Here is a 13,362-nt window from a genome sequence, read left to right as displayed (position 1 = left end):
TTTTGTGTGGAAAAAAGTTAAATGTTCATTTTTATTTAAGCATTCCAAAAATTCCTGTGAAACACCTGAAGGGTGCTGATGTAAAGTAGACATGTGGGAAATGTTACTTATTAAGTATTTTGTGTGACAGATCACTGTGATTTAATTGCATAAAAATTCAAAGTTGGAAAATTGCGAAATTTTCAATATTTTCACCAAATTTCCATTTTTTTCACAAATAAACGCAGGTAATATCAAAGAAATGTTACCACTATCATGAAGTACAATATGTCACGAGAAAACAGTGTCAGAATCACCAGGATCCGTTCCAGAGTTATAACCTCATAAAGGGACAGTGGTCAGAATTGTAAAAATTGGCCTGGTCATTAACGTGCAAACCACCCTCGGGGCTTAAGGGGTTAACGTGCAAACCACCCTTGAGGGTGAAGGGGTTAATCAGGAGATAATCCTTCCTTCATTCTGCCAACACCCTAGAAACACAAAAGAAGGGGTCTACCATAACCTTGACGTTAGTGAGACTGTTCTAAAATACCTGGGGGCGACGGAAAGTTGGAGACAGGACACTAACTTGTTCGTGCAGTACGGTGGCCCAAATAGGGGTTGTAAGGCAGCAAAATCAACCATTGCTAGGTGGATCAAAACCATGATAAACCTAGCATATACAGACCAAGGGAAAGGTCCCCTGGATATTCTTAGAGCCCATTGAACCCGAGCTATCTCTACATCATGGGCGGAGAGGGGGGAGCCTCAGCTGAGCAAATCTGTAGGGCGGCGACTTGGACTAGTCTTTCTACCTTTGCTAGACACTATAAATTAGATGTCTCATCAGATCAGTTAGCTTTTGGTCGAAAAGTTTTACATGCAGTAGTCCCACCCTAGTTAAACATCCTTTGGTATTTCTCCAATGGTGCTGTCAGGTGGTGAACTGGAAAACGGTAATTAGCCTTACCGGTAATTGTATTTCCAGGAATCCATCCTGACAGCACTACTAATTCCCTCCCACTGCAAGTTTATACTATTGACTAATGTGATGTAACATTGGTATATACTGTTAATAAACTCTCTTTTTGCATCCATCCAGATGTGGTACTTAGAAAATCACTGGTGGGTGGAGTGGGGAGGGTCCTTTTAACCGCTTGTTGTTCCTGTCCCACTGAGGGTAAGAAGGACGTCCTCCAATGGTGCTGTCAGGTGGATTCCTGGAAATACAATTACCGGTAAGAACTAATTACCGTTTTTGTATGTGACTTCCCCTCATGTACAGCACCATGGAATCAATGGTGTTCTAAAAACAAATCATAATAATTTTTCGGTATCTTCAGTTTTTGGGTCTATCAATAATGTGAAAGTTGTCCTGGCAGTGAAATGGTTACATGGCGGTTAAAGGCTGCTGCAGCGTATGTGGTACTGCAGTCTTACTCTATTCCCTTAGCACTGCAGTACCGCACACAACCTGTGGCTAGTAGTGGCGCTGTTTTTTTAAATAATATATTCCCGTTTCTCGAATTCTGTGCATCCCTTTTAATGTTTTTTAGAACTGTTATTTTCCATACCGCGATATAACTATTGGTCGTGTTCGGTAATTCTTCGCTTCCAGATTCCAGTTACTGAAACTGCGCATTTTCTTATTTTTCATAAATAGGAAAACAAGTGCAGAGGTGTGAATAAAATGTGTGAGCGGGAGTGTTCATAACTAATCCTATATATCCCACTGTTTCCATAGTTTCTAGTAATATTTATAACTGTTGCGCACACTGGATCATAACTCAACAACACGAGACATGACGACGGTGCAGGAAAATATTGTATTGCTTGAATGTTTTCTTAGGACTTTAGACTGTGCCATTCCTCTGTTATTCTTCCTGGATAATTATTATAGGTAATCTGTCAGCAAGTTTTTGCTATTTATTTTAAGAGCTACATAATGTGGGGACAAAGACCCTGATTCCAGCAATGTGTCACATGCCCAGAGGCTTGCTGTAGTTTCGCTACAATTAGTGTTTTATCAGCAGGAGATTATCACTGCAGAGACAGGTATTGTGTACCAGAAAGTCCAATGGTATTGTAACCCCGCCCACACACATGGTCTGCAGGTTGCTGCCAATCAGGGATGTGGGCGGGGTTATACAGAGCTCTGCATTTATAGCACTGCTACATCTACAGCAGAGAAAACAGGGATTTTATCAAAACTGCACCGAGCAGCCCTGTAAGGCCATGTGCACACGTTCAGTATTTTTCGCATTTTTTTCGCTATAAAAACGTGATAAAAACGCAAAAAAAAGCTAACATATGCCTCCCATTATTTTCAGTATATTCCGCATTTTTTGTGCAAATGTAGCCTTTTTTTCCGCGAAAAAATCGCATCGCGAGAAAAAAAAGCAACATGTTCATTAAAATGCGGAATTGCGGGGATTCTGCACACCTAGGAATGCATTGATCTGCTTACTTCCCGCACGGGGCTGTGCACACCATGCAGGAAGTAAGCAGATTATGTGCGGTTGGTACCCAGGGTGGAGGAGAGGAGACTCTCCTCCACGGACTGGGCACCATATAATTGGTCAAAAAAAAAGAATTAAAATAAAAAATAGTCCTATACTCACCTTCGATGTCTTCCCGCCTCTCCGCTGCATGCTGCCGCTTCGGTTTCTATAGCTGGTGTGCAGTGAAGGACCTGCGATGACGTCACGGTCTTGTGATTGGTCGAGACCGGTCATGTGACCGCTCACGTGACCGCGACGTCATGGAAGGTCCTGAACCACACCGGCATTTATAGGAACGGACGCCTGCAGGTGAGTATAACCATTTTTTTTATTTTTTTTATTATTTTTAAACATTCTATCTTTTACTATAGATGCTGCATAGGCTGCATCTATAGTAAAAAGTTGGTCACACTTGTCAAACACTATGTTTGACAAGTGTGACCAACCTGTCAGTCAGTTTTCCAAGCGATGCTACAGATCGCTTGGAAAACTTTAGCATTCTGCAAGCTAATTACGCTTGCAGAATGCTAAAAAAACGGAAAAAAAAACGCAAAAAAAAAATGCGGATTTCTTTCAGAAAATTTCCGGTTTTCTTCAGGAAATTTCTGCAAGAAATCCGGACGTGTGCACATACCCTAAGAGATACATCACTGGAATCCAGGTCTCTGAACCTACATCATGCTGCTCTCAGATTACATAGGAAAAACAACTACTGACAGATTCCCTTTAATAAATGGAACACTAATCATCTTTACGGCAGGATAATGATGCTTTACAGTCAATTCTAGCAGGAGACATCCCCAACGTTTACCCCAAATACATCATCCATGGCACTTATTATATCCAGTGTCTGCTTTTGTTTTGTGTATCTGAAGAAGTTATGTTATATTTCTTGAAATTCCAAACTTTTGCATTGAATCCACAGAAAGACGCAGGGAAATCATCAATGAATCTATAAATCATGAATATTTTGCTTCATATTCCCATCCCCCCAACAAACCCCCTCCCCCCATTAACAAATCCGTATACATGTCACATCTGGGGCTAGTATATACAGAGACTGGAAGGCAACCACGCAAGTGCCAGGGAGGTTAAAGCTGTAAATATCCTGCAGATTTTGTAGCAGATTCCCAGATTATCAGCATCAAAATGCTCAACAATAGGATTTTATTGCTTTTTATTTTTTTTTACTTTCCCATTGAAGTCAGTGAGCAGAATGTAATCCTTGCTGCGGATTCACACACATTTTTAAAATTCCATGAGAACTTTCCCTTATGTCTAATTGTCACATTTCTACATTTCACTTTACTGTATGCTGTAAAATTATATATATTTTTTTCAGTTTTACGGTAATTGTCAGTCTTGTATAGAACATGTTTGTAAAATTGCAATTTTCCATCATGTATTTTTACGTGTTTGGACAGTACATTTTCTTCTACACCAAATTTATTTTAAGAAATCTCATTCTGATGGTCATATACCTTTAAATGAATAACCTGCCCTATTGCATATTTCTTTTATACATGGTTTATTAATTTTTTATATATATATTTTTTCTATATTTTCTATATTTTTTAAAATATTTTTTTAATATATTTTTTTTATAGAGCCCCTTTATATTTGGCAGCAGACGGCAGAGGATGTGACTCTTACTTTCCGCCTTCCCGATGATATAACCAAAGAGCACGTTAATATACAGTTTTCTCCCGATCACGTCAGCATTTCATTAAAGGAACAGGATCCATTTCTCAAAGGACAGCTTTACTCCAGAATTAATCATGAAAGCAGCACTTGGATTGTAAAAGATGAAAGAAGGTAGTCTAATGTTCTGTTTTTTTCATAGCTCAGGTTGAAATGTATCTGAATATTTTCCTTTCCTATGTAAATAATATGGAGCCAGATTGGAAACCTGCTCCTTTCCCCCACCCTTTCCCCCAACCTGCTCCTTTCCCCCACACTGTCTCCCAACCTGCTCCTTTCCCCCACACTCTCTGCCAACCTGCTCCTTTCCCCCACCCTTTCCCCAACCTGCTCCTTTCCCCCACCCCTTCCCCCAACCTGCTCCTTTCCCCCACCCTTTCCCCAACCTGCTCCTTTCCCCCACCCTTTCCCCCAACCTGCTCCTTTCCCCCACACTCTCTGCCAACCTGCTCCTTTCCCCCACCCTTTCCCCAACCTGCTCCTTTCCCCCACCCTTTCCCCAACCTGCTCCTTTCCCCCACCCTTTCCCCCAACCTGCTCCTTTCCCCCACACTCTCTCCCAACCTGCTTCTTTCCCCCACACTCTCTCCCAACCTGCTCCTTTCCCCCACACTCTCTGCCAACCTGCTGCTTTCCCTCACACTCCCAACCTGCTCCTTTCCCCCACACTCTCTGCCAACCTGCTCCTTTCCCCCACCCTTTCCCCAACCTGCTCCTTTCCCCCACCCCTTCCCCCAACCTGCTCCTTTCCCCCACCCTTTCCCCAACCTGCTCCTTTCCCCCACCCTTTCCCCCAACCTGCTCCTTTCCCCCACACTCTCTGCCAACCTGCTCCTTTCCCCCACCCTTTCCCCAACCTGCTCCTTTCCCCCACCCTTTCCCCAACCTGCTCCTTTCCCCCACCCTTTCCCCCAACCTGCTCCTTTCCCCCATATTGTATCCCAACCTGCTACTTTCCCCCACACTCTCTCCCAACCTGCTCTTTTCACCCACTCTCTCCCAACCTGCTGCTTTCCCTCATACTCCCTCCCAACCTACTTCTTTCCCCCACACTCCCTCCCAACCTGCTCCTTTCCCCCACACTCCCTCCCAACCTGCTCCTTTTCCCCCACACTCTCTGCCAACCTGCTCCTTAACCCCACCCTCTCTGCAAACCTGCTCCTTTCCCCACACTCTCTGCCAACCTGCTCCTTTCCCCACACTCCTTCCCAACCTGCTCATTTCCCTCACACTCTCTCCCAACTTGCTCCTTCCCCCACACTCTCTGCCAACCTGCTCCTTTCCCTCACACTTTCTGCCAACCTGCTGCTTTCCCTCACACTCTCTCCCAACCTGCTCCTTTCCCCTACACTCTCTCCCAACCTGCTCCTTTCCCCTACACTCTCTCCCAACCTGCTCCTTTCCCCCACACTCTCTCCCAACCTGCTCCTTTTCCCCACACTCTCTCCCAACCTGCTCCTTTCCCCTACACTCTCTCCCAACCTGCTCCTTTCCCCCACACTCTCTCCCAACCTGCTCCTTTCCCCCACACTCCCTCCCAACCAGCTCCTTTCCCCCACACTCTCCCCCAACCTACTCCTTTCCCCCACACTCTCCCCCAACCTGCTCCTTTCCCCCACACTCTCTCCCAACCTGCTGCTTTCCCTCACACTCTCTCCCAACCTGCTCCTTTCCCCTACACTCTCTCCCAACCTGCTCCTTTCCCCTACACTCTCTCCCAACCTGCTCCTTTCCCCCACACTCTCTCCCAACCTGCTCCTTTTCCCCACACTCTCTCCCAACCTGCTCCTTTCCCCTACACTCTCTCCCAACCTGCTCCTTTCCCCCACACTCTCTCCCAACCTGCTCCTTTCCCCCACACTCCCTCCCAACCAGCTCCTTTCCCCCACACTCTCCCCCAACCTACTCCTTTCCCCCACACTCTCCCCCAACCTGCTCCTTTCCCCCACACTCTCTCCCAACCTGCTCCTTTCCCCCACACTCTCTCCCAACCTGCTCCTTTCCCCCACACTCTCTCCCAACCTGCTCCTTTCCCCCACACTCTCTCCCAAAACAGTGCCACACCTGTCCACAGGTTTAGGGTGGTATTACAAGCGATACAAGTGAATACTTCAATCTCGCACCCAGAGGGCAAGTGTGCAGCAGCTCTTGGAAGATGACATCTATGTTTTGAAATCATGGACAAGCCAATTAAAAATGTTCCCAAAGGGGTAACATTCTTTACGCAACCCCTTTATTATAAGCCGCTGAAAGGACTGTAATATACACTCGTCCTCATCTCAGTACCTTCCATTAGCTGATGCTTGGCTTTGGAGATCTTTCGAATTTCCAGTAGCAATTATTTGGAGCCTTGTAGTACTCTGTATTACCTGTAGAGGCGCCATCACATTGTTTCAGATTTTTCTCAGATAGATCTGCAATTTTGAATGTGACTGTCCAAGTAAAAATTTAATTTGCAGCCATTAAAAGGTTAGTGCCACAAGGACGAGTCTTATCCGTATGCCCTCGGATGGCATGTGAACAATCTAGAGCAACTATGCACTTGTGAACTTGCACTTTGCAGGGACATTTCTTTGATTGCCCCGGCATTGATGACTGATATCTAGAGGGAACAGAATCCGGATCTGCTGTGCCCACCGCACACTATAAGGTCTTTTTTCTTTGTCTTCTGTCCAGTGACAAGTTTTTTTTCTATTTAATCTGGGAGCAGCACAATGCAGGGACAGATCCTCATTAGAGTGATGTTTCACTTATTAGTCTGTGTTCTGTAATGTAAATACAATCAGTGTTTTATCAGCAGCAGATTATCGCTGTCAGACTTGGTCTCACATGCAGACAAGTCTGGCTAATCTGTGTAACCCCGTCCCCACCTCTTATTGGCAGCTTATTGACAGTTTACACAGGAATCTGCCAATCAGCGGTGTGGGCGGGCTTATACACAGCTCGGCATTCTGAACACTGCTACAGATAAAACAGGGATTCTATCAAAACAGCCCCAAGAGGCCCAGTAAGTGACACATCACTGGAATCAGGGCCACTTGCTCTATATTATGCTGCTCTCAGATTGCATAGAAAAAAAAACTGCTGATAGATTCCCTTTGTTTTCAGATGCCTCCAATGTACTTAGAACTGTCCTCTACATGCAGAGGACACAGCGGCTGTGTCTGCGCCTAGCCCCCCTAATCTCCGTTTTATATGACATAACAGGCTCTATGTATACATGGTAATACCTGTAATCACAGAGAATAGAATTACCTTCTGTATGCAGGGACGGTATAGATATGGCGGGATTATACACCTTCACACGTAAGTGCCGCAAATCTGTCCTGTTCGGATCCAACTCTCCTTCATGTCCAGAAGCTGCATTTTGTCAAGTCGGCATCTCTGGTCTCGCTTTCTCAAAAATGAAGCAAGTGATAGTGGATATTTTATCGTAAAGGGGGCCCGTTCCTGAAAGATTGTACATTAAAGGGGGTTTCCAGTTTAATACCAGCAAAACTGTCCTGCCCATGTACCCCTCATTATGGCGTAAATGTTCCCATAGTGTATAGAGCTGGAAGATGATGGCTCTATACTCCGCGTAGTGGCCGTACTGTGCTACTGCATCTCGGATTACTTTCTGTTCAATGAGAGCTGCGCTGCAGTACCCGACAATAGCCACTGTGTGGTGTACTGAGCTATGGCGTTTCAGCTCCATACGCTAGCAGTTGACCGGTGGGGTTGCCAGTGTCGACCCCCCGCAATCTGATACTGAAGACCTATCAATATCAAACTCCTGGATTGCTTGAGTCTGGGCAATGCTCCTTGGACTAAATAAATCAATATCCCAAGTCTTGCTGATAGTTTGCCGCAGTGTATCAGCCTGAAGTTCACGCTGATTTTCCCACAAGGTATTACCTAGTGTGGACTCACTTGTGTCCACTTCTCCGCTCGGAGCAGACGTTCTATACAGTTTTTCAGCCTTTGGATGTTAACAAAAATCTTGTAGTCTACTGACGGCAAACAAAGATCTTGAAAATGGGGAGGAATAAAAAGTGTCAGACAGACCAACGGTGTCATCCGTAGGCACTGCACATGTGGGAACATCCTGTGGAGCACTGCATTTGTGGGCGACTGCTTTTAGGACACTGCATGTGCAAGGACCTTTTTGGTGCCGTGCACATTCAGAACTACTTTTGGAGCACTCTACTACGTGGGTAATACCTTTTGGGGAAGTCTTACTACGTGGGAACGCCTTTTGGGACACTGTCTACTAAGTAGGCAATACCTCTTGGGGCATTCTGTAAAGTGGGGAATGCCTTGTGGAGCACACTACTAAGGCTACGTTCATATTTGCGTTGGGCGCAGCGACGCCGACGGATACCGACGCATGCGTCATGCGCCCCTATCTTTAACATGGGGTGCGCATGGGCATGCGCCGGTATGCGTTGTCTAGCGTTGTCTGACGCATGCGTCATTTGGGCGCAACAGTCCGGGCGCAGCCGACGCTACATGATGCAGTTTTTCTGCGGCCAAAAATCATGTAAACGTTGAACGCATGCATCAAAAAACGCTGCGTTGTGTATGCGCTTTGCGTTGCATCGGCGACGCTGCGCCCAACAACGCAAATGTGAACGTAGCCTAAGTGAGAAATTCCTTTTGGGGCAATGCACATGCGGGGACTTACTTGAGAGCAAGGCATATGCAGGGACAGTCTGTGGTGCCCTGCACATGCATGGGACTGTCTTTGGGGCACTTAACATATGGACACCGCCTTCAGGGCACTTGTAATCGCAGTGTAGAGTGGATACAAACTTGTTTTTGATCATTATACTAAGAATATACACTAAAGCGGGGGTGGGGAATCTTTTTCCTGGGAAGAACCACTTGGATATTTATACCATCCTTCAGGGCCGAACAAATTGTGCACTAACTCCCCCCATAAAGTACTTCCTGACCCTGGCACTTGTCGGAATGTAATCTTTCATTGCACACGTCTCGGCGGTCAGTAGTGAACATTGTGTGGCCCGTGGTCACAGAGCAAGAAGAAATATTAATTGGCCTGCAGCCATCAAAATACAGCTGCCGACCCAAGCCCTGCGGTACCCAGGAATCTGCCTGGGGGCCGGATAAAGGCTCATCGAGGGCCATAAACCGCCCCCCGGCCCGAGGTTCCCCATCCCTGCACTGAAGTATATTTAATTTGCTTTCCAGTTCTTCTCCTTGTTGCGGTCGCAGTTTTGTAGGATTATTATTATTATTATTATTATTATTATTTATTATTATAGCGCCATTTTTTCCATGACGCTTTACATGTGAGGAGGGGTATACATAATAAAAACAAGTACAATAATCTTGAACAATACAAGTCACAACTGGAACAGGAGGAGAGTGGACCCTGCCCGCGAGGGCTCACAATCTACAAGGGATGGGTGAGAATACAGTAGGTGTGGATAGAGCTGGTCATGCAGCGGTTTGGTCGATCGGTGGTTACTGCAGGTTGTAGGCTTGTCGGAAGAGGTGGGTCTTCAGGTTCTTTTTGAAGGTTTCGATGGTAGGCGAGAGTCTGATATGTTGTGGTAGAGAGTTCCAGAGTAGGGGGGGATGCACGAGAGAAATCTTGTATGCGATTGTGTGAAGAGGAGATAAGAGGGGAGTAGAGAAGGAGATCTTGTGAGGATCGGAGGTTGCGTGCAGGAAAGTACCGGGAGACGAGGTCACAGATGTATGGAGGAGACAGGTTGTGGATGGCTTTGTATGTCATGGTTAGGCTTTTGTACTGGAGTCTCTGGGTAATGGGGAGCCAGTGAAGGGATTGACAGAGGGGAGAGGCCGGGGAATAGCGGGGGGACAGGTGGATTAGTCGGACAGCAGAGTTTAAAATAGATTGTAGGGGTGCAAGAGTGTTAGAGGGGAGGCCACAGAGCAGGAGGTTACAGTAGTCGAGGCGGGAGATGATGAGGGCATGGACTAGGGTTTTTGCAGATTCTTTGTTTAGGAATGTACGGATCCGTGAAATATTTTTGAGTTGGAGGCGGTAGGAAGTGGAAAGGGTTTGGATATGTGGTTTGAAGGAGAGATCAGTGTCAAGGATTACCCCAAGACAGCAGGCTTGTGGGACTGGGGAGAGTGGGCAGCCGTTTACTGTAATGGATAGGTTCGTTGGGGAGGTCATGTGAGATGGGGGAAAGACGATGAATTCTGTTTTGTCCATGTTAAGTTTTAGAAATCTAGAGGAGAAGAAGGATGAAATAGCGGATAGACATTGAGGGATTCTGGTTAGTAGGGTGGTGATATCTGGTCCAGAGATGTAAATCTGTGTGTCATCAGCATAGAGATGATACTGAAAGCCGTGAGATTCTATGAGCTGTCCCAGGCCAAAGGTGTAAATGGAAAAGAGCAGGGGCCCTAGAACTGAACCTTGCGGGACTCCGACAGATAGGGGGCGAGGTGAGGAGGTGGTGTGTGAGTGGGAGACGCTGAATGTCCGGTCAGTTGGGTATGATGAGATCCAGGATAGGGCCAAGTCTGTGATGCCAAGGGATGAGAGGGTCTGCAGCAACAGGGAATGGTCCACTGTGTCAAAGGTGGAGGACAGGTCCAGGAGGAGGAGGATAGAGTAGTGCCGCTTGCTCTTGGCAGTTAATAGGTCATTGGTGACCTTAGTTAGGGCAGTTTCAGTGGAGTGGTGTGACCGGAAGCCAGATTGAAAGCGGTCGAAGAGGGAGCAGGAAGATAGATGGGAGGACAGTTCAAGATGGACATGTTGTTCCAGTAGTTTTGAGGCATAGGGGAGAAGTGATATAGGGCGATAGCTAGATATAGAGGATGGGTCAAGAGAGGGCTTTTTGAGGATAGGTGTGATTGAGGCATGTTTAAAGCTTGAGGGGAAAACACCAGTTTTTAGTGATAGGTTGAAGAGATGGGTTAGGGTTGGGATGAAGACTGTGGCGAGGTTTGGGATGAAGTGGGATGGAATCGGATCAAGTGCACAGGTGGTGAGATGCGATCTTGAGAGTAGAGTGGAGAGTCTGTCTTCTGTAATGGTGGAGAAGTTGGCTGTAGAAGACCATTGAGCAAGGCCAAATGAGGAAGTGAGAGATAGAAGTTTAGTGGCAGCTGAGAGGGGAGCGTCAATGGGGATGTTGAAGTCGCCCATGATGATAGTGGGGATGTCAGCGGCGAGGAAATGGAGTAGCCAGGTGGTGAAGTGGTCAAAGAAGGTGGTGGCTGGCCCTGGGGGACGGTAGATGACAGCCAGTTGGAGGTTGGAGGGGGAGTAGATGCGCACGGAGTGCACCTCAAAGGAAGGGAGGGTAACAGAGGGTGGCAGTGGGATTGGGGCGAAGGAGCAGTTATCTGACAGGAGAAAACCAACTCCTCCGCCATGCTTGCTGTTGGGGCGAGGGGTGTGAGAGAGGTGGAATCCACCATAGGAAAGCGCGGCTGGAGAGGCTGAGTCAGAGGGGGTGAGCCAGGTTTCAGTGATGCCGAGGAAGGAGAGTTTGTTATTGATAAAGAGGTCGTGGATAAATGACAGTTTATTGCAGACAGAGCGTGCGTTCCATAGTGCTCCAGATAGGGAAATTGGGGGAGCGGGGGCTGGATGAATGGGTATGAGGTTACTGTTGTTGCGAAGACGTGTAGAGGATCATGGCAGGGGATTAGAAATGAGTGTGGGGATGTGGTGAGGAGGGCCAGGATTTGGGGATATGTCGCCAGCAATGAGGAGCAGCAGACTGAGCGTTAGAAGGTGGGAGCAGGATAGGTCATGATGTGGCCGTGTGTGCCTGGAGAGAAAGGATTGTATGCGGAGGAATAGTTCTGTGGAGGAGGTGAGGTGGCTGGGGAGGATGGATGAAGAAATAACTAGTTCCTTACTGGGTGGAGGGATTACAGGAGATAGGAAGAAAGAGAGTAGTATGGGGGTGAATGTTAAAAGAAACCGAAACATTATAGTGGTTTTCTATTCCTTTACCTTCCAGTCAATTCCAGTCCAATTCTAGTCTAATTCATAGCAATTAAAAATCTGCAATTTAAAAGATGCAATTTCTAAGATGGTCAGACACGTCTCCTGACAATGGTCAGACAAGTCTCCTGACAATACCCCATATCTCTTGGTTATAGCTGTCTGGGAACGCTGGGGGCAGCCAATATATAGTGGTCACTGATCCATAGGAATGGTCACACAGGTTTCCGAGACCCTTGAATGTTCTCTCGTTGTGGGAGACGTCGCTCCCGGTGACTTGTGGTAAAAATATAATGTTCTGTAAGATCTCTGCCTTCACACTCCAGAAAGTTCACGCTGTCAAAATCTGAAGCCTTCAACTCGTAGAGAGTTCTATCAAAAGCTCAAAGACGTCTCGTACACCTCTGCAAGGAGACGCAGCCATCAATCAAAGGAAGCTGCTGCGGCTCGTCCTCCTACCTTTGTGCGAAACGCCATTACTTCCTGCAAATTGTCTCCGTGCCAGAGGCGCAGGGTTTTTTTTTTTTTTTTTTAATAAAAGATGTATATACAATGTATTTTTGTGTATATACACGGTGCCTTGAAAAAGTATTCATACCCTGTGAACTTTTCCAGGTTACACCCACAAACTTAAAATCCCCCAAAATACATTTATGTGATACACCAACACTAATATCAAGTATTTGTGAAATGTAAAATAAATCATACATGGGGGGTTCTAATTATTTTAAAAATACAGATCCGACATGCATTTATGTTCACCCCCTCTGAGTCAATACTGTTCAGATCACCTTTTACAATAAACAGTGACATTTCTGGGGAGTGCGCGGGAAGAAATCCCAATAGGACAATGATGAATATAAATGCAAGCAAAGAAAAAAATCCAGCACTTGGTCTCCATTGTGGAATAAAAACCATAATATTTATTAGTACATCCAGAAAAAACTTAATAAAACTTCACACATTTTAAAACTGGACATCCTGATAAGAGTAACCCTGGCCTACACGTTTCGAACCGACATCTGTATGCAGTTGTCATTCATGGCATGAGACTGCTGTATACATCACATATGACACACTGTGACTGCTGTATATACATTACATAGGATACACTGCGAGTGCTGTATATACATTACATAGGATACACTGCGAGTGCTGTATATACATTACATAGGATACACTGAGACTGCTGTATCTACATTACATAGGATACACTGAGACTGCTGTATCTAC

General features: G+C 46.1%; 1 protein-coding gene across 2 annotated transcripts in view; it reads left to right on the top strand.

Moving 5' to 3' along the window:
- Nucleotides 1-13,362, top strand: part of NUDCD1 (NudC domain containing 1) — a 172,933-nt gene that overhangs the window by 110,124 nt on the left and 49,447 nt on the right. For both annotated transcript variants that reach the window (XM_077271082.1, XM_077271081.1), the window contains one exon: nt 4,088-4,295. In XM_077271082.1, coding sequence (XP_077127197.1) covers nt 4,088-4,295 — 208 coding nt within the window. The remainder of the gene's footprint in view (nt 1-4,087; nt 4,296-13,362) is intronic.

Source organism: Ranitomeya variabilis, chromosome 6 (genome assembly GCF_051348905.1).
Source record: "Ranitomeya variabilis isolate aRanVar5 chromosome 6, aRanVar5.hap1, whole genome shotgun sequence".
In the NCBI taxonomy this organism is placed as follows: Eukaryota; Metazoa; Chordata; class Amphibia; order Anura; family Dendrobatidae; genus Ranitomeya; species Ranitomeya variabilis.
Note: the sequence above shows the minus strand (reverse complement) of the source record. Positions and strands in the feature narration are given on the sequence as shown.